This window comes from Gouania willdenowi, chromosome 22 (assembly GCF_900634775.1).
Source record: "Gouania willdenowi chromosome 22, fGouWil2.1, whole genome shotgun sequence".
Classification (NCBI taxonomy): domain Eukaryota; kingdom Metazoa; phylum Chordata; class Actinopteri; order Blenniiformes; family Gobiesocidae; genus Gouania; species Gouania willdenowi.
This window is the reverse complement of record NC_041065.1, coordinates 10,998,201-11,020,222: the sequence shown is the minus strand read 5'-3', so window position 1 is coordinate 11,020,222 and position 22,022 is coordinate 10,998,201. Positions and strand designations below refer to the sequence as shown.

Sequence of the window (22,022 nt, the reverse complement as noted above, 5' to 3'; positions counted from 1 at the left end):
TTTCATGTGGTAGATACTGAGTGTGCTACAATGTCTGCACCATGTTTGCTTCTGTATTTGTTTGACAAATGCTTTAACTGAATTTGGAAAAAAATAAATAAAGTGCAAAATGCTGTCGTTTTAATTTATTCAAAAATCCAAAATACATACAGGAAGTTTATATCATGTCCCAGAGCAGCAAAAATGGTCCTACTGCATCAGGTTTTGAAGGAATGACCTGTAAAGAAACCAGAGAGACAAAAATATCATTTTTGAATAGAAAATCAAGCAAAAAGGAAAAAAGGCTATTAAATGAACACGATTATTTCCTACTTTGAAGCTGATCCTAAAACAAACGATCGTTGCATTTAATTCTATTGTAGTGACTAAAGAAAATACGCTTTCTTTTTGGACTGTTGGAGGAAGTACGGAGACCAACCAAAATGTGGTGAGAACATGCAAACCCTGCACATGGGGTCCTTATACTGCATTCTCGTGCACTTTTTGATGTTCCAGTATCAGACGTCAGAGGAGACATCGGCAAATAAACTTTATTCATTTTTGCCAAAAAAAATTCTGGTCGATTTTTGACGAAAACAACTGCATTTTTGAGGATTTTTAAAACCACTTAGTGGTGGACTGATTTTAAAGAAGGAAAGGAGGCGGACCATTCATACCGTTCTATAAGGTAACATTCACTCGGGTCTTTAGTGGCAAATTTTTAATCATATTAATGTTTTATTCCCCTACTGGTATTATAAATGTAATGGATGAACCATTTCCAACTATAAATTCAATTAAGTGCTTCGCTTGGTCACAGTAAATCAATGTAAATTAATTTTCGTGACAGTTAATATTGAGGATTTTTCAAATGCCAGGCCGAGAGTTTTCAAGTGCGGACACGTTATGTTCGTGAACATGCATGGTATTACATTTAATATTAACCTCAAATAATTAATAGTGTAATAAAGTTGTATATTAGCTGCAGTGTCCACGGGTCGAGATCAAAGAAGGCAGATACAGATGATTCAAGTCATTCACAAAACAAGAGCAGGATTAATAAATCAAAACCATTATCAGACACTGGTGCTAATTTTTGCATTTTCTCTGGATTTTCTAAAGTTAAAATTTTAAATCATCTATTTTTGAACTGTGTTCTAATAGTTGCTTACAGAATTTAGGAGAGTTGGTTTGAAAAAGAAATGAATGGAACAGTCGAATTAAGAAAATACTGAAATGGATTTAAAACCCAAGACAATTTAGGCTGATTTTCCTAAATTCTGATATCAGCTTTATTTAATAAGGCAAAGAGCCACAGTCAATCCCAAATTGTGTGTGTGTGTGTGTGTGTTTTATTTGGCAAGTGGAAGCATTCATAAATTTCTAGTCTGTAAAAATAGTTCTGTACTTTCAGTGATCGGCGCTGTAGTCTAGTGTCAATTTTGTTGACTAAAAAACTTTTCAACCGTATTTTTAAGTGTCAATAACAAAACTATTACAAATTTGTTTTTAAATACACATGAACGGAAATTATATCAAAATATATTGATATTTTCATTAACTAATACAAAAAAACTACAATGTTCACATTGGTCAAAATCCAATCAGCTCTAAGTCTCTTCTTTGGAAGGTATTCAATTAAAAACTACTAGTGATCCAATAGGAAATAAGCTGATTGTGTTTAGATGATATATATATATATATATATATATATATATGTGATCTTACACATTGATCACATAATACCATTCCATATTTATCAGGCTGATCAATGGGAATTTCATCTTAAAAAAAAAACCGCATCAACTCTAATGCTGTATTTTTGTTGTTTAGTTGACTAAAACTAGACTAGAGCTTATAGTTTTTATTTATTTCTACACATTTAATCATTTCCGTTCATCTCTTACCTGAGATCAATACCAACCCTTGCATTTTCAGTTCTTTTTCTAATCAAGATCATTTTCATCATCAATATTATGACTATCATTTTCAACTCAAAATAAACATTCTAAAACCCCCTATTTTTAATGCTTTAATTTGTTCACGTTCCCCTTTCTCTCTCTCAAGTACCCCCTATAGTGCCATCGCGTACCCCCTATAGTGCCATCGCGTACCCCCTATAGTGCCATCGCGTACCCCCATTTGAGAAACACTGCCTTGTGCAGTCCCGATGACTAAGTTTTGACTAAAAATAAGTTGCATTTTAGTCAAAAGACAATAAGTAAAACTGAATCAAAATTTGCTGTCAAATGAACAATGCTCTAGTCCAGGGGTTCTACACTAGTCTCACCGTGGGACCCACATTTTGCCACTGTCATTAAATCACGTCTCACTTTTTTTAAAAACTAATTCAACCAACTAAATTTAGTTTATCAAAAATAGATGTTGAAAACACACTTCTATAAACTCTATAATTTTCTGTGCAGCACACATTTCACAGCCTGCCTGTCAAAAGAGATGTTTCTTATCTTTGTCTCAAAAACAAGTCCAACATGAGACATTAAGTATGTATTTATTTTTGAACAGCTGTCCGCAACTTACTTTTGGGTCCCGACCCACCAGTTGAGAATCGCTGCTCTTGTCTACTGTAGAGTCCTACACATTAATGTGCCGTTATCTAGGAAGGACTTTGCATCTAAAATAATGACAGACATGTATAAAGTAGTTTAAAAATCTTCCTGAAGAAGAAATTTGCAGTGTTTTTTTTTTTTTCGGTGTTGTGACTTGTGAGATAAGTATCTAGTACAGTGATTCTCAACTGGTGGGTCGGGATCCAAAAGTGGGTCGCGCACCTACACTGGGTGGGTCACAGAGAGCTGGTCCAAAATAAATTCATACTTAATATCTCTCATGTTGGACTTGTCTTTTATTTTGAAAGAAACTTTTATTTTGACAGTCATGCTGTGAAATGCATGTTGCACAGGAAAATATACAGATTTATGTTTTTAAAAAGATTATATATGTGTGTTTTCAACAGCGATTTTAGAAAAAATTGATGTGGCTGTTTGAATTCTGAAAAAAAACTGGGTCACGAGATAATGACTGTGGTAAAATGTGGGTCACAGGGTGAGACCAGTTGAGAACACCTGATCTAGTAGATTGTCTCATCATACTGCCATCTAGTGGGAACTACTGTGTATAACAGGAAAAACTCAATATATGAATAAACAAATGTATTCTAAAAGATGATAAAATCCACAAACAGGAGATCCAAAAATCATTGAAATGTAAGAAATTTTATGAAGTTTGCGTTCAGGCTTCTTCCCAAAGTCCAAACTAAACTCACCCAACCATGGTGGGTAAACCAGGCTCCAGGTACACATTGTTGTGGGAGTATCCGTGACGTGCACTGAAGGAAATCATCTTAACTTCAGCGCTCGTGTTGAGTCTTCTCCGAGTCTGCAGTGATATCTGGTACAGCTGCAGGCCGCCATCAGCATTAGTGAGGGATTTAGCATTAACCATCAGGAAACAGAGTAAGCAGAGATGATGAAGACGTACCTTCAGACCCATGTGATGAGGAACAACACCGTCATCCTCAGAGTGCAGGATCATGAGAGGGCTGGTCAGTGTCTTCAAACTAAACACAGAATGGGTCAAGGTTCATCTTCACCGCTAAATGACTGTTTTAAACTATTTTGAAAGGACTTTATAAAAGCTAAAAGATTTTAACTTCCACACACAGTGAAGCTAAACAACAACTTTCTTACTTTTCATCATTGGCAAAGACAATGTTGTTTTGTTCCAGTATGTTCCAAAGCAGGCCCTGGAACCCTGGAAGGAACGTGTAAAACTAGAAAAGAAGGTAAAACTACTTGTTATTGGAACATACTAAATATTTATGCCATGTGATCTATTATTATTTTGCGGTGGCTATTCGTACGGTTGCCGTATTAATATACCGACATACCATCCGTACGCAACGCCGCTCATTGGCCAGTTGAGGTCCCGTGAGCAAGATTAACCCTAACCCTAAACCCTAACGCTAACCCTAAGATGCTACGTACGTGTACTTCGGTAACCGCACCAATAGCACCGGGGGTTGTCCGTAACGGCAACCGTATGAATAGACACTTTCTTATTCTTTCATTCTTCATGACAACTTTTCTGCAGCAGCTGGTTGCTTCTGCTACATTTAAACCAAAATTACGCTCAATTTTATTTCATGGTAACGGCTGCTGGATTAAATGACAATTAAAAATACAATTAGTGGAGCAGGTTAATGTGAGTTTTTCACTAAAATTATTCAGTTTGGTATGAATTTACTTAGTGTGAGAGTCACTGGCCGTGTTCAAGATGTCATACTAACGTACTACTCGTCATTAGTTTGACACCAAATGAGTATGTAGTGCATTCACAATAGATAGTACGAAAAGATTGAGTACGCAAGAAATATCTGGATGTATACTATATCGGGACATTTTTTAAGTATGCATGATGGGTACACTAGTCATACTCAACTGCCCCATGATGCATTGCAAGCGAACATTCAGGGAGTGAAAAATCATCCTGGGAGCTAAAATCAAAAATCTCCTTTCAAAACAAAAGCATTTCTTCTTGACTTCCATTAGTTTTTAACGCTTTTGTTTGGACATTAACTGGAATTTTCGTCAGTCTTCAATGGCGGACTATATGGAATCTCCAAAATGTGGAAATTAAATGTGTATACGTGAGTTTTATGGATCAGATGAGCACATGTTGATATTCTACTTGGTTACTTTCTTGCTTAAAATGTTTCCAGAATTTCCAGAAAGGTGTCGAATCAACAGAGATTCTATGCATCTTAGGGAACTTGGGAACGGTCTTCATCCTAATCATACTTATAGTAGATACTAGTAGACAGTACATACTCATCGAGTTTGTAGAGTATACGTCAGTGTGCCCTTTCGAACACAGCCAATATTTCAGAAAAGAGTGGTAGCCAACATGAATTCCAATATGGCCGCCATCTACAGCATGTATAAGGCAAGGAATCTCTGTGACTGTGGCTCAAATATCTCTGCGGTTCAGGGACAGACAGAGCTGAGACTTTCAACATGGCTGCAGCTTGGTTCAAAGGTGCGCGACTTTGGATTTGTTTGGACTGCAGTAGTACCATTGATGAATTATTTCATAAACTTGTTCACTGGAGCGAATCACGTGGGCGCCAGAGCCAATCGCTGGAGAGCCCATCTTCACTTCCTGGTTTTGAGCAAAGCAGTGATCTGCTCCCTGTGTATGTGTGCGCGTGTGTGCAATTCAGAATTAATTTTACATTAGGAATTAAGTGTTTACAAGGTCAGTTTAAAGAGGATTTATTAGGACTTACTTTAGCAAGTGCATGGCTTTCAACCACCTCCCCTATTCTTGTGTACGGCGCTTCAAGGATCAAAGCTTCAACAGGAAATCCTGATGGGAGAGTAACAGGAAACTGACTGGGGAAGCTGAATACCTTGGAGAAAATCTATGCAAAAAATGGGGAGAACATGCAAACTCCACACAGAAAGATCCCATGTCTATTTTAGGAGTTGGATGAAAAGCTGGCAGCAGTGTTACCCATTCCTAGCCTGTTACTAAAGTGATTCTAAAGTGGTTCTGTGATATCTGGGTTTGCTAAGATACATTTACCACCATGACTTTTTAACTATTTGCCTGAATCATGGTTCTGTAGCTCTATGCATTTATTAAGGCTCAACCTAGCATGATAAAAACGTGCATACATTAAGATTAGATTCAATAGATTCACTGAAAAAGTTTGTTAGACCCGAAATGTAACAAGACCTAATTTGTTCTTAAAATGTTTTAATAAAACCTGAAATGTAGTAATTGGTCAATAACGTAACAAGATGCTGAGCCCAAAATGTAACAACTTGTTAAATTATTTCCCTAATTCTCTAATAATTTTATTACATCAAGTCAATGATTTATTAGGGGAAAAATATTATTCCTTTTTGTGTTTTATTAAATTCTTAGACCGGGCTCCCGGACTCAAAACACCACTCACTTTGTTCTTCTTATATTTATTGTGTACAGTAGTTAAAATGGCTACTCCTCTGTTATTCGTGAACGGATCGGGCTGAAATTTGGTCGCTATAATGTATGGAAGTGAACGCATCAACGCTCGGAGCCCGATTTTCAATTTGGGGCCCAAGAAGCCCCAAAAGAAAAAAACAAACAGTAAATTTCGCATTTATTTGCGAGTCAAATATTACAACGGTTGGTGGTGCCGAATCATTGGCATATACCAATATATAAACGGGGCCCAACCCCCATTTCCGGTAATTTCTAAATATAGTCGTGTGATATATCGCTTTAAAGGCAATTCTAGGTAGATTATGATTTTACGTTGCACAATTTATTTGTTTTACTCGGTGGAACCGAGTATTTCACTGAATTCTCAGGAACGTGCTATTCGGGCCCAGTCGTAGTTCATCAGAACTTGTTTTATTACATTTTGGGCTCAGCACTTTTGTTACTTATTGACCAGTTATTACGTTTCAGGTTTCATTACATTATTTATTTTTTTTTTTTTTTAATAATTCGTTCTTGTTACATTTTGGGTCTTTGTTACACATCGGGCTCTAACCAGGGTTCCCACACTTTTTTCACAATGATTTTTCAAAACTTTTCCAAAATGTTTTTACCAAATTTCCATGACTTAGTTATGAACCGCTTTTCTATTCTACCAAAAATGAGCGGGCCTCTTTAGTGTACTAGTGTAACAAAGGTATGTGAGTGTGCCACGGTTAGTAGCAAAGATGTGGCACAGGGAATGCAAGTTGTTTCCATCACTTTATCATATAGCATCGTACAATAGCACAATTGCCTTTGACACTCATTTTGCAATATTTTTTTTAAATAATGATGCATTAGCAATTGAATGTAACATTAAACAACTAACTAAGTGCTACCATGTTTAATTATAACATTGTGAGATTACAATTTCATTTAGCAGACACTTTTACCCAAAGCGATGTACAACACAAGGTGTTTAGGTTAAGGGACCCTGTCTAACAGAGTGGACTGCCTGCTATATTGTTCCATATATCAAATACTTTCTAGCTTAAAAAAAAAAAAAAAAAGCTTAACAAAACAAAACATACATGCAAACACACACTAATGACTGACACTGTTTTTTCTAATTCAGTTTCTGACATGTGGTTAAGCAAAGGGAGATAAACTCACCTTGTTCTTGTAGTTTTACAGCAGAATTTGTTGCAACTCTGAAAAAACATCACATTAGTTTTAATATATATATGTAATTTTACCTTAGTGTGAAGAATGGACATTATACAGTGGTTTAGTGAGATGTAACAGACCCTGAGCCTAGTGAGTGTCCCCACAGGCAGACCAGACAGGCTCTGCTGTGTCTCTTTACCCAGTGGTACAGGAAGAGGGCGTCAGTGGTCAGACCAGATTCACTGGGTTCCCCAGAGGAGTCACCGAAACCTGAAGCATAAACGACAACAAGTTTAATTTAATGTACAAAAATGTCTAAAGTAAGAAAAAAAAAAACCTGTAATAAAATGAAATAAACAAAACACTTTTAATCTGAGCTGTTTTAAAAATGCAGGATCAACTCTTTCCTATTTGTTTACAAAGAAGTGGCAAAACCAGTGGTAACATGAGCACGTAGTGACACATTTTTACTTCCTGTTTCTGTAATCATTATGGGACACACCACTTCCAGTTTGTTATCAGAAGTAAGAGTTAGTGCAGTGTGTTTCAACCATGAGAGCCCATGTGGGGTCGCCTGAAATATCTAGCAATTGCTAAAAATAATAATAATAATAATTACTGATTAGAAATAAATTTTTGAATTGTTTTAATTATTATTCTTTTTTCCAATTAAAACAATTCACAATCTTAAACAACTGTATTCTATACCCTAGGTACCCAAAGTGGGGTACGGGTATCCCCAGGGGTACACAAACTGTCATAGGGGGTACGTGAATGAAAATGAATAACAGAAACTAGAATATTAATAGAGCAGTTAATGTTAATGCTAGGTTAATGTTAATGCTAGGCTATTGGTTTTGCTAGGCTAATGCTAATGCTAGGCTAATGCTAGGTTATTGCTATTGCTAGGTTTAATGTAAATGCCTAGGCTAATGCTATGTTAAAGCTAATACTATGTCAATATTGTTGCTTGGCTAATGTTAATGCTAGGCTAATGCTAGATAATGCTAATGCCAATGATAAGCTAATGCAGTGTGACGTGAGCCAGCACCTGCATCCTCATTTGCATTTTCTTCAGGAAAAGCAAATATTCTCGTTATTATTACTATATATTATTCCTCAACAGGCTAGGTGAAATTCACTGTCGGGCTACATTGTATATGACAATACATTATTATGTTTTTAAGTGTGCAGGAGTAGGGGGTACATGGGTTCAGGTTAAATGTCTGAAGGGGTACATGACTGTGAAAAGTTTGGGAAAAACTTATATACTTTAACTTTAAAAATATAAATCTAGTTAATAATAATAATGTTTATAAAATGCAGTTAGCTGGCACAACTTTTCAATAATCCAGGCTACTCATATGACGTGTAAGGATTTTATTGCATGATATTTCATGAAATGAGCATCAATGTGTAGGGTTTGCATAAATATTGAGATATAAATAAAAAAATACAAATACTTTGAAATCTTATAAAGGAGTATAATACAACTAAACTAGGGCAGATAATAGATTTGGAGTAAATTTAAAGACTTAATCAAAACACTTAATATAATATTTTTGAAAAACATAATAAATTACAGAAGTAATTTAGGAAGTAACATTTGAAAAAATAAAAAATCTGAACACAGATATACCAAATTACTACATATTTGGTGTGTTTTTATACATTTAAAAGCTTTTTTTTACTAAAAGAAATACAATATGACAGAATATTTAGGGCGTCAATTCATTGACCCAGTACAGTATAACAAACATGACCAAGAAGTTATTCTAGAAAAAATGTCTTTCGGGTCAACGGAAGTTCTTGGTATTAAAATGGGGTCACGAAACAGTGAGTTAGTGCTTCATCACCCATTGTAGTTATTTTGGATTAATTACCTATTTCTTTATTTCTTAAGAACAATAGTATTTATCTTTACACAATAGTGCTTTGTGTACATATTTTATTTTCTAAATCATTGTTTAAAAGTTGATGACGTCTAGCTGAATTTGAGTGTTTGCACAGAGTAAATGGTTTTAGGAATGGATGAATGGATTGAAATAACAAAGCTTCTGCTTTTCCAAGTGTAAAATGAATGGATCCTAATTTGTTTTCTTAGAGATGTGAGGTTTGCTTTAAAAGAAGAGGAAGATGAAGGTTTTGACGAATAAGAGTCATCTTCCTACCTCTGTAATCTAAAGAAAAGACATGGTATCCTGCAGCACTTAGTATCTGAAAAAAAGAAATAAATATAGATATTATATTCCATCTTTTATATGAAACATCCAAACTAAAGCTGGTGATGATTCACAGTGTAACCCTCACCTTGACTAACTGCACTCTGTGATGTATCGCCCTGTGAACAAACAGATTCAAATGAATGAGTGATTTTCAGTGACTCGTATATCCTGCAGCACACAGAGCTCACTGATCTCAGTGTAAATACTGCACACTGTTGGATCACATCAAGGATCTAGAATCCTGTCGCTCTCATCTCACCGGGTCCCTACGTTGCCATGGAGATAGATAACAACAGGATGCCCATCTCCGAGTGTCTCCTGGTGCCATCCAGGCTCCCTCCCATCGTTCTCCTCATACTGACCCACAGGCAGTGTGTGCCTGTCAAACACACATGGAGTGGATTTAAAGTGCTTTATGGTTTTAGGAGCTGATGCTCATCAACAGGCCTACCACACTCCTACTGAGATGTCTTCTTCTGTGTTGAGGTAGAAGTTCCACGTGTTGTTCAGGACATCCTCAGGTCGGCTTAGATCCACAAAGAACGGGAGCCTCACTGCAGCAATGAGATCATACATACAGTATAAAAGTATGTTTTATGAAAATAAAGTGCAATCATCCACCAAACTAAATTGCATTGATGAGTGAGTTTAACCAGGTCTGATGTGGTTCACTGACACATAATGAACGGGGGTTTCTATGCTACAGTGTGTATACGTTAGCACAATTAAATGTTTTTTCATTAAAAAAACATGATTAAAAAAAAAAAAATGACATTTTTTGGATTGAAACGATAATCGCTCATTGAAATATCACGATATATTGCCAAATCGATTTTTTCTCACACCCTTATTCCACGCACTACAAAACAAGTAATACATGTATGTATGATTCATGCTGATTTTACATTGGATCGATACCAGTATTGGTTAATGCTCAATGCTGCAATATCAGTATCATATCGGAAGTAACATTCCAATATGACATCGTTTTTAAACATTTTTTATATGCATCACACACAAAAAATGCAATGCTGTTATGAGGAGCTTTAGGTTCATATGGGAAATGTTAAACCTATTCTTAGCACAGATCACATAGATCACATAGCTCACATACTCTATCTCAACCAAAAGGCATTGAAATCATTCATCTAACAGTGTTTCCCAAACTTTTCACAGTCATATTTGCATTAACATTAGCCTAGCATTAACAATAATCTAGCAATAGCATTAAACTAGCATCAACATTAACATTAGCACAGAAATAGCATTAGCCTAGCATTAACATTAGCCTAACATTAATATTGACCTAGTATTAGCTTTGACATAGCATTATAATTAGCCTAGCAATAGCATTAACCTAACATTTGCATTAACCTAGCAATAGCAATAACCTAGCAATGACATTAACCTAGCATTAACACAGCAATAGAATTAGCCTAGCATTAACATTAGCCAAACATTAACATTGACCTAGCATAAGTTTTAACCTTGCATTCACATTAACCTAGCAATAACAAGCATCAACATTAACATTAGCACAGCAATAGCATTAGCCTAGCATTAACATTAGCCGAACAATAATATTGACCTAGTATTAGCTTTGACATAGCATTATAATTAGCCTAGCAATAGCATTAACCTAACATTTGCATTAACCTAGCAATAGCAATAACCTAGCAATGACATTAACCTAGCATTAACACAGCAATAGAATTAGCCGAGCATTAACATTAGCCAAACATTAACATTGACCTAGCATAAGTTTTAACCTAGCATTCACGTTAACCTAGCAATAACAATAACTTAGCATTAGCATTAACCTAGAATTAATATTCACCTATCAACAGCATTAGCCTCGCATTAACAATAGCCCAACATTAATATTGACCTAGTATTAGCTTTGACATAGCATTATCATTAGCCTAGCAATAGCATTAACCTAGCATTAACCTAGCAATAGCATAACCTAGAAATAACATTAACCTTGCATTAACACAGCAATAGAATTAGCCTAGCATTAGCCCAACATTAACATTGACCTAGCTTAAGCTTTAACCTAGCAATAACAATAACTTAGCATTAACATTCACCTAGCATTAGCATTAACCTATCAATAGCATTAGCCTAGCATTAACATGAACTGCTCTATTTATATTCTAGTTTCCAATGTTGTCATTGTTTTTCATTTTCATTCACGTACCCCCTATGACAATTCGCGTATCCCTGGGGGTGCCCGTACCCCACTTTGAGAACCAAGGATCTAACACATTTGACCAGTCATTGACTTACACAGGTGAGCATAGATGACATGGCCCAGTATCCAGGGGAACAGGTAGAGGATCACAGGCACTGAGGCGTAGACGGTCAGCAGTACAGACACACATGTATTCATCGCTGCTGCTGCAACACAAAGTGAGTGTCATGAGTTCCAATGAACAAAAACAGCCTTCAGACGTTCGTCACACTTTCAAGGATATTATGAAAAGCTGTAAAACAAGGTCAAGGTCCATGTAGTCACCACTCTGCCCTCTGCTGGTAGAGGTTCACATCACATGTAGCTGCTGCTGAGTGAACTAGAAAGGACAGAAAACTACTTCACTAAAGAAAAACACACATTGGGAGCTGTAGATGTCAGAAAAGGGAACATGCATCCCATATTGTTCAGCAGTAGTCACTCAGCAGACGAGAAAACAAAACAAACACATAAAGGCCTGCAAAGCATTGTGGGTATTGTAGTTTTGGCACACCAAGAGCATTACATTATTTGTAAAGTGAGGTAAACATCAGAGCCTCAATAAAGAACTTTTTCACTAGTGTATTTACATTATACTTGCATTGTTATCATGTTTATTATTATTATTATTATTATTATTATTAAGTATAATTATTATTATTATCAATAATGACTATGAACTAACATTTTTGTAATTTATTATTAAGTTCATTAGCTAAAATAAATTGTTATGCTTTTCCAAAAAGGTGTTGCACATGCAATTTTGTCCAGTTATGAGTCTATTGATTATATCAGCTCATAAAAAAAAAACCCAATGTGGCTTTATTTACTGTTCTATAATGCTTTAATGCTGACCTAACATTCTGTATCCTCCGTCTTTACACCATCATGTTAAAAATAAGATAAAATCCCAAAATTATTTGATAATGTTTTGAAAGTAAACAAATAGGAATCTGAATGGACAATATCAGTGTCGTCTCAAACTTTACAAAGAGTCATGTTTTGACCAGGCCTCAAGGTTAATGTTAAATTCAACAACGAATAACAACCATTTAATTCCCTTCTAGTCCAGGGAAGTATTTAGAAATTCAAGAAAATGTGTTGCACATACAAATTAGTTTTTAACCTTTAATGTTTATTCTTCTTTTACAGCAGATATGTAATTTACAGTGTTACTGCCTGGTTGTTGGTCCAAGGATATCCTTGGATTCAGTTTGTGGTGTATCTTGGTATCTGGATGCAAAGTAGATAAAACAGAAATACAAAAATAAAATAAAATGATTTAGACAAATGGTAAATACACTTTGTGGGATGGTGTATGTATTGGTAACTGCTGTTGTGTTATTGTTGAAAATGATGAATGTTTAACATCTCAATAACGCAGACAATATCTTACAAAGGCACACAAGGAATTATTGTCATAATTATGAGATACTATCTCATAATTATGAGAATGTGTGGGAGCCCATTCCCGTCAGTAAAAAAAACAAAACAAAAAAAAACTAGGAAAAGTAAAATAATAATAAAAATAAAATCTTAAATCATAATTATGAGATAATATCTCATAATTATGAGATGTTAAGTCACAATTATGCTTAGTATCTCATAATTATGAGACAGTGCCTCATACTCCTACTATACTTTTCCTAGTTGTTGTTGTTTTTACTGGCGGGAATCCTTTTTGACTGGCTGACAATAAAAAAGCTTTGATAGCATTGTTTCTCTACAAACTAACAAGTTATGTCTTTATTTAATAGATTCTGTTGTAAACTCGGTGTCACGGTCTGAGTTTGCCTCGCACTAAATTGTATACGCGCATGCGCGCACATGCGCACTACCAGAAAATTATTTTTTGCTAAAAATATATATATATATATATATATATATATATATATATATATATATATATAATTATTTTTTGTTTTCAAAGTGAGTGAATACCTGTTTTATTTGTTTATTGGATTAGGTTAGGGTTAGGTTTATAATCTCAGTACGGAGGTAAAAAGTACGTGACATCCTAAATATCTCCGTCAATATGTGACTGCAGAGCGGGTTACTATCTTGTCGGTCAAAGAGTTTGTTTCTGTCAGCAGCAGCAGCAGCAGCAGCAGGGTTCCAAACCCAGTTTACCCACGTCTCAACCCGACGTCACTTATCATTATATGGTAATTTATACACTTTCCGTATCAAAATGACCTACATCTGCTGCTACAGTTTATCCAGTTCTTTTAAAACATTATTTCAGGTTGTATGTTATTCCGTTGCCTCACCGACAACACGGAAGTGACGTAGAGTAGAGGAGAGCTTCTTCTTCTTCTTCTTCTTCTTCTTCTTCTTCTTCATCTTCTTCTTCTTCATCATGGCATAGTGTTTACATTTGCTCCCACTTGATTTTGTTTTTAATATTGTCTTCTTTTTTTGGTTTTTATAATGCTTTTTCCCCCACACGTCCTTTATTATTGTTTAATTAATTTCTACGGACAACACGAGGTGCTCATTGTGAGCTTTGGTATTTACATTTATACTCCTGGCTGCTCTGTAAAGACTTTAAAATAAAAATGTACCTAATTAACTTCTAGTATATCGTGTGTGTGTGTGTGTGTGTGTGTGTGTGTGTGTGTGTGTGACTCTACCCAGGAATGATGCACATAACAGAGCACTTCTGTCAAACTGAGGAAAAGCAGTATCAAAGCGACAGACCTTCTCTTGTTTTGAACACTCCTTCCAAGCTTTTCACTTGTGATTTTCTATATTTTTTACTTTATTGTTGTTAGTTTCTTTTATTAACTTGTGTAGTTGTTTTAACAACTGTAAAGTGTGTGAGTTTTTGAAAAGCTCATATAAATAAAATGTATTATTATTATTGATGGGACAAGCAAGATTTCCGAGTGTAAAAAAGGTTCTCACTTTGAAATTATTAAGCTATTATTTTAATTCAATTCACAAATTTGAAGGAAGTGCACAAGATGGACAGGTCGATAAGTGAAACAGCACTGATCAGCTGATTGGTCACTGTTTGAAAAGCCAGGAAAAAACAGAATTTTTAGCTTGTGTGCAGCATTAGCTTTAGCAGCTAACTCAGCATTTCTCCTTAGAGACCGATACCACATTTACGCAAAAAATCCTTCAAGGAATCAACGATCCAACCGGAAAAATAATGTACATTTCTGTCAGACTTGTTGTCTGCACTGTCAGCCATGGCCACTTTCTCCCTTTTGACCTTTGACCTTATGCGTGAGAACTAAACGAAAGTGCACATGAGCGACCTGGGGGGTGGGGTCATAGGTCGATAGGGATATAAACGCCAACAAGCTCGTTCACTCTGTTGATATTTCCAACTTTACGGCATTTGTCATGTTATTCCAGAGATCTTTAGTGTTTTAATCGTGTTTATTTTATTAATATTACACATAGTTGGACTCGAGGAGGTGACCAGGGTTTTCCGCTGATGTCACTTTCGGCCGATACGAGCACTTTTAAAAACTGATGGAAGCAGCTCAGCAGCAGTATGGAAGCAAGGGCAGTCCTCTTGCTTCCACACAGGTGACCCCTGGTGCACGAAAACACCTACTACCTGGGTCTCCAGCTGGCAAAATTTGGACTCTACTTGGGAATGATGCACATATCCAAACACTTTCATAAAAACCAAAGCACAGTATGAGTTCTTACTTTGAAAAGGTAAATTTACTAGGCCCACCATTCACTAACCAGGTCCATGAATATTTTTTATTAAGCTCCTATTTTACAAATTTGAAGGAATTGCTCAAGATGGACAGGCCGATAAGTGAAACAGCACTGTTTAGTTGAATGATCACTGTTGAAAAGCCAGAAAAACCTCAATTCAATTTTTAGCTTGTGTGCAGCATTAGCTTTAGCAGCTAACTCGGCATTTCTACCTTTGGAGACCGATACCACGCTTCCGCAAATTTTTAGTCAAAGAATCAATGCTCCGTGGGGGGAAAATGATCTAAATATCTGTCAGACTGTCACCTAAGGCCAGTTTATCCCTCTTGACCTTTGACCTCATGAACTGAACCAGAGCGAGTGTGTGAAAAGGCTTATTTGGAGAAGAAGAAAAAAAAAGCTGGTCATCGTAATCATAATTGAGTTGTAATTGAACATGGGTAATTAAAGACATAATTGTAATTGACCCACCCTTGGGTAGGATTTCAATCCCTTTTCCTTCTGTTTTTCAGGGACTTTTTGTGCATCCTCCATATTTAGTCTTCATTGTGTTGAGTCATCACTGCTGTTCCAGAGTAATATAGTCTCTGAGGGGAAAGGGCCACAACATGTGCAGCCTGCACTGGTGAAAGGAAAGGAAAGGAGAGGAACTGTGTTTGTGGTGTGTTGGAATTTCCCGCACGGACTCAGAGCGATCCTGCTCAGTAAATTACGCCGTGTTGCGTAGCAGAGGAAGACCTTATATGGGCATGGAAGTGGGTGTGGCCTGTGCGCAGACTGTTGAGGGGGGGAATCACAAGACGAGGCATAGCATAGCAGAGACACGGACAGGCAGGCAGCGCTGCAGCGGGAGGCCGCTTCACTTTCAGTGCAATCACAGCGCAATGATGTGCAACACACAGCGCGCGCACTGCGCTTGTGCAGATTAGCGTCCGCGCTTCCTGTCGGAGAGTTCTGTTTACGCAACGGTCGCTTTTTCCTTTTGACTTTGTATCTCAGAGGAGGAGGAGGAGGTGGAGGAGGGTGAGGTCAGCGGCTCTGCATGAGTCAACCATCGGGGCTGTATGCAGTCATCTCCGCGGTTCGGCGGCGGCGGTGTGCGGAGTCTGCTGGTGATCCTGCGGGGCGAGCTGCTCCAGGCTCCAGCCTTCACCACGGTGAGTGTGCTCCGTGTCCCTGACGCTGCTGCTGCTGCTCTTATTGTTGTTGTTGTTGTTGTGCACACACAGCTCACTGACAAAGTTTAAATCCTTCCTTAAAGATGTGTCAATGCGCGACACGTTCACCTATTGACACGTTTAGGGCCGATCCGTGCTGTCACACTGGCTGCACCGTTGGCCCGGGTTTGTTGCAACAGGACACGGATTTAGTGACTGGATAATCCGTTTTCTGCAACAAAGGGGCTTCTCCTGGAAGTGATGTGCACTTTCCTCCTGTATTTTGCCTGTATTTGTGGCCTCCTGCGCGCTACAGGCCGCTGATGGGTGAACGCGGGTTATGGCGCTGCTTGGATTAAAGCTACTGCTGCACCTTTTATTTATTTAAAACCAACGGAACGTGTTGGTTTGTTTATCATCGTTGGTGAACGCGTCCGCGCTCGTGCACGGATGCAGAGGCATGCGTGCACGGTGATGGGCTTGGGTCGTTTGTTTATTTATTTATTTATTTATTTTTGCACCATTGTAACACAAATCACATGGCGACGCTGACGTCTTTGCGCACACATGCACATAAACATGCATGCAAGTTTTGAGCCACATAGCTGCCATTCCATCCACTTCCCCGTGTCCCTGCTGCCCTGGAGCCAGTGCAGGATCTGAACAGCTGCAGCTGGACTATTTTAAGCAGCATGCATCCCTGCTGCAGGCCACCAGAGCAAAGGGTGACAATTGTCAGCCACTTCCTGAGTTCTCAGGGATTTGGCCTTTGCCAAAGCTAGGCTGATTTTTTTTTTTTTGCTTTCAATTATTAAATCACCTCTTGGGAGTTACTTTTGGTGCAGTCTTTTACATCCTGCTCAGTTGTGGTCATTAAAGCAATCCTTGCGCTTTCCTTTGCATGGTTTGAGGGAGTGAGGACAGGAAATCAGTCATGATCTGTCAAGCTTCTTAGTGTCAAAATCTGCTGTTAAACTTTGCCAATCACATCATATTTCTTTTTGGCGTTTTGAGTAGGTTGACGGCAAGTGTAAACAAAAATGAAATCAAAATATATTGATATTTTTGTCGACTACAGATGGATATTAGCTGTTAAGCTAGAGTCTGGACTACTAACATCTCTGTTTTTATAAGTTAATGTATTTGTACACTGTCCTAATGAAGGAATAAATGAAATCAACTGACTGACTAATAAACACTAAACTTTTTCCTTCGTTTATTTTTATTTTTATTTTTAAACTGAACTATAATGTTCACATGGGAGTAAATCTTATCATAACTAAGTGTCTTCTATCCAATCAAAACTACTTTTGTTACGTGGAAGGTGGGACAAGCCTTAATACCATCACATATCTGGTTAATACATGTAAAAAGAAATGCATAAACTATCTCTAACAGATTTATTCGACTTCAAATAATTGCCATTTGTCTCTGTTGACTATATTGAAATATTCCTGATGATGACTCTACATTTTTGACCAAAACTAAGTTGCATTTTAGTCATAACTAAGTCAAAATTGCTTAACGCTGGTTGACAGGACGAGCGTTAAGACCCCAAGGCCAGTCGTTCTTTCTGTTTTCTCCCCTTGCATAGATTGTTTCATGATGAGTCATGTTTGTTCACTTGCAGTTGGCCTTCCACTGAGACTGCAGCCACAGTTCAAAGGTCACAAATTCACTTATTTTCCACTTTTGATGAGTCACAACAAGCTTTCTATCACATGTCTGATCAGGTCTAAATAAGAGTCACAAAAGTAAAAGAGCTATGAAGGGTTAAATGTACTCATGCAGCAAGGAAGTCAACAAACAATGAGCTTTTGTTTTCAGTCAGTGTTTGTGTGTCAGTTGCTGTTACGGTATGTCATTAGAAGTACAGAAATTTTCATTCCGTAATGAGATTTTCTAGAATTATTGATTTATTTACCAATGTTAAACACTTTCCTATGGTTTTATGTGTGCTTCATGTGAGCTTTGCCATTTCCAGCTCTACTTTCTCACCTGCTACCTAACTGTAGGGTCTATTGTTTGAAAAAGCAAACAGTAGGATGCTAATGAGACCCCCCTGTGAGGGGACCCCTTTTAAACCTGATGGCTCAATGCTTGACCTTTTTCTTTTTCTGCACAGGGTGTCACCAATGACCTGGAAACGCACAACCACTTCTGATCTGTTCTACCGAAAAAAGGCTCAGTCACAAGGAAATTAAGAAGAGAAAGCTGCCGGGGCCTGACCCAGGTCCTGCCTACACCATGTCGGTGTAGACTCGCTGCTGTATTTCTTGCGGATAGTAATTTTTGTTGGGCTGGAGTGTCAACATCTTAAGAAAACTTTACTCGCCTTGGCAGATTGATGCCCGTCATGAGCGTACCAGCTCAGCAGAAACCGAACTCCAAAAGAACAGGCAAACGCATCACGTTTTTCAACGATCAAAGTGTAGCAATGAAAGAAACTTCCCAGCACCCAGAAGGGGCTTACTACATCCCAAGTGCTACACCCACCGACCCCGGACAAAGTAAGGCTGCCACCACTATCACGACAAACCCAGAGGGTCCTCACATGTACCTTAACTCTGTCATCTTCAGCCCAGATAAGGGAGATCAAAGCAGGGGTCACTATCAGCAGACGGTTCCCATGAAGTGGGCTCAGCAGGAGCCCAGCCAACAGCAGCCGTCGCTGTCCCAGCAGCAGAGAGCAGCTTCCTGGACCACCATGTCCAACTGGGGGCAAAACTTTGCAAATTACATTGGCGGGGGGAATGCAACAGACTCAAGGACTCAGAATGCGTTTGTGAAGGTCATGCATGAGCCTTCCGGGTTACAACCGCCCCCTAACAGACCCGCGGACAAGCCTGCAGGGGAGGCATACCGGGACTCGCCAAAGTCTAGAGGGCTGGACTGGGAGCAGCAGCAGCAGCAGCAACACCCTCAGGCTTTTCAGGAAACTTTGAAACCAGGTCTGCTGAACCCCCGACAGCAGAACACAGCCCAGCCAGGGGGGAGCTCAGTTCTACAGTCCTTCCAGTTGGCCTTTGGTCAACCCAAGCAGCATCTCCCAGCTTACTTCCAGGCCTTTCAAGGAAACAGGACGTTACCGAATCCACCGAACTACCCGGCCCCAAACGCCAAGCCCCCACATCAGCTACAGCAGCTACAGCAGCTCCAGCGTCAACAGCAACATATCATACAGCAACGCATCCAGCAGCAGCACCAACAACAACAAATGCAGCAGCAACAAATCATTCAGCAACAACACGTGCAGCAGCAACAAAAGATGCAGCAACAACAACAGCAGCAACAGCTTCAAATCCAGCAGCAACTGCAACATCAGCAGTTGCAACAACAAAACCCCCATGTGCTCGACTATTACCCAGGTGCACAGAATGCTCACCCTCACCCACAGCCTGTAGTGGTGCACTCCCAGGAGTCCTCCACTCCGACTCCCCCACAGATTCAGGAACCGGTCATCCAGGACATCACCCCCGAGCCTGAGCAGCAGCCATCTGACCCCCTTCAGCCCCCTCTGCCGTCTGACTCCCAGTCCCAGCTGGAGACGCAGCTCCAATCTCAAACACACCTTCGCAGATCTCGGCGGCTCTCCAAAGAAGGGGGAGCGCCCTCGGACAACCCTTTCCTCCCTGTTGTTTCAGAACAATTGGTTCCGCCGGGCTCACTAAACGGAGAGCGGGACATCCAGGGAGCGCCGACGGGCGTCATCCAGAGCACACGCAGGAAACGCAGGGTGTCGCAGGAGGTCAACCTGGAGACACTCGCACAGAAGGCTTCGGAAAGAGAGTCTCTACCATCACACGTGTCACATGTGCTGAAGGTAAGATCATTTGTTTTGACATTACTTTAAAAATATAACAATACATTTGCAAAATAAAAATCCAACAATTAAATGTGCAGATGTTTTTACCCAAGTGATAATATATTGGGAAAACATGTATAGAGCATTTTTTGCATAAGGCTTAAAACTTGCTAGTAGGGGTGTCTCAAGACACTTTTCACTTCCAATACGATACCAATAATTGTATCCTTGAGTATTGGTTGATGCCAAGATTGATCCAATACAATATCGGCACTAATCCCACATTCTTGTGTTATGTAATTTATAGTGCAGTAATGTTTTGCAAAAGTTTTGATCGAGTTATGTCACTTAAACAGGGAACACTAGTCGGCAACAGTAGGTATGAGAAAAAACTGACCTGTTTATTATTAACCAATGGGTTATTTACATTTAAAGCTTAAACATAAGAATTTTACAATATTAATTGAAAAGAAAAATACATTTTCTGACCCTAAAAATATGCTCAATAAAAACAGTACCTGTATATATTTGATCAGTTTTTAGATGCAGGCTGATATAATCCGATATTCTTTTTTCAATTAAATTTTTGGTTGATATCGAGCCGATATCAATATCAGATCGGCACACACTTACTTTCTAGGATCAATTGTGCTACTTGTTTATACACATTTTAAGTAAAAGGTTTATCTTTTCTTTTTCGTAATCTTTTGGTATAAACATATTTCTGCAGTATTTCTTACTATTGACTGTCGTTTTGTTTATTTGATTACAAATAACTGTAATCCTAAAGTATTCCTGCATTGCAGATGGAACATGTTTTGTGTTGTTTACATCACAGTTACAGATGCTGAGTGTAATCCGTGTCCAGCGTATAACATTACAGTTTGTGGTTTCGACAACTTTTACCCAAACGAACAATAACCAATAAATCCTGTAATTTATAACCTGTGCGTCCCATATTATTGAGCCCTGATAAATCCCCCAGATGTGCAAGCAGCTACTTATCTGTGTTTATGTGCTGATTCTCTTGATTGTGCAACAGGTCTCTTTGCCAAACAGCCCTGAGTCAGTATGTCTGTAGTTCAGCATGGTTGTGCCCTGGCTTGGCCCCCTGAGTGGAACAGATTCTACAGACAGTGTATTTTGTTTCATGCCTGCACCCCCACCCCACCCCCCATCAAAGGAGAGAAACTCCATCCTGCCCTCCCCCTCGTCCCTCTATCCAGGCAGGGAGGGGGTGCAGGGTTGTCCTGCTTGCACTGCTCAGCAGAAACACTCTCCAGTATACACTGGTGTAAAGGCTGGAGTTTTCCAGCAGCTGTGATGAGCCGCACTCCACTGCACGCCTCTCTGACCGTGAGGATGAACTTTGCAGAGACGGTGTGCATCTGCAGCTTCTGTGATGTGGTTCAGTAAATGACTTTGAAGCTGCTTCACTCAGTGGATCGCTGCTATGCTATGCTAGTGCTTACTCATTATGGTTGCAGTAATAGGAACACTGCTTTTGGTGATGGTTCCTAAACAGAGTTTACACGCTTTTGTTCATCCGACAAATGGGTCTAGGGCTGAGCAATATGGACCTAAACTCATATCTTGATATTTTTTCTTAAAATGTCAATATACAATATAAATTTCAATATTTTTAACTCTATAAAGTCTAACCAGAAAGAAGTTTCTCGGTTAAATTTGCTGATGAAAAATGACACACGGACATTTGTTAACAAAACGCTGCACAATATGTGCCACATTTGGCTTTTTCTGTTCTAAGGGACAGCACGTGT

At 38.5% G+C, this 22,022-nt stretch overlaps 2 protein-coding genes across 2 annotated transcripts in view; one reads left to right on the top strand and one right to left on the bottom strand.

The window, feature by feature from the left end:
• Positions 1-110: 110 nt before the first annotated feature.
• LOC114456001 (monoacylglycerol lipase ABHD12-like) lies at positions 111-11,904 on the bottom strand. Its single transcript, XM_028437443.1, has 12 exons — positions 11,652-11,904; positions 9,814-9,916; positions 9,622-9,741; positions 9,448-9,478; positions 9,309-9,354; positions 7,278-7,407; positions 7,144-7,181; positions 5,288-5,367; positions 3,690-3,772; positions 3,481-3,559; positions 3,266-3,399; positions 111-217 (listed from the first exon to the last, which is right to left on the bottom strand). Exons 1-12 carry the CDS (start codon positions 11,752-11,754, stop codon positions 190-192), a joined length of 975 nt encoding a protein of 324 aa, XP_028293244.1. The 5' UTR covers positions 11,755-11,904; the 3' UTR covers positions 111-189.
• Positions 11,905-16,280: 4,376 nt separating this feature from the next.
• mideasb (mitotic deacetylase associated SANT domain protein b) overlaps positions 16,281-22,022 on the top strand; it is a 41,544-nt gene continuing 35,802 nt past the window's right edge. Inside the window, exons 1-2 of the mRNA XM_028437522.1 lie at positions 16,281-16,436; positions 18,562-20,259. Of these exons, the coding sequence (XP_028293323.1) occupies positions 18,784-20,259 (1,476 nt within the window). The 5' untranslated portion in view covers positions 16,281-16,436; positions 18,562-18,783. The remainder of the gene's footprint in view (positions 16,437-18,561; positions 20,260-22,022) is intronic.

Coding starts and splice junctions, on each gene's coding strand:
- LOC114456001 (XM_028437443.1), bottom strand. CDS start 11,754: ATGAATACATGTGTGTCTGTACTGCTGACCGTCTACGCCTCAGTGCCT. Junction 9,742..9,813: donor GACATCTCAGTAGGAGTGTG/GTAGGCCTGTTG, acceptor TGTGTTTGACAG/GCACACACTGCCTGTGGGTC. Junction 3,560..3,689: donor GTCTTTGCCAATGATGAAAA/GTAAGAAAGTTG, acceptor TTCTGTGTTTAG/TTTGAAGACACTGACCAGCC.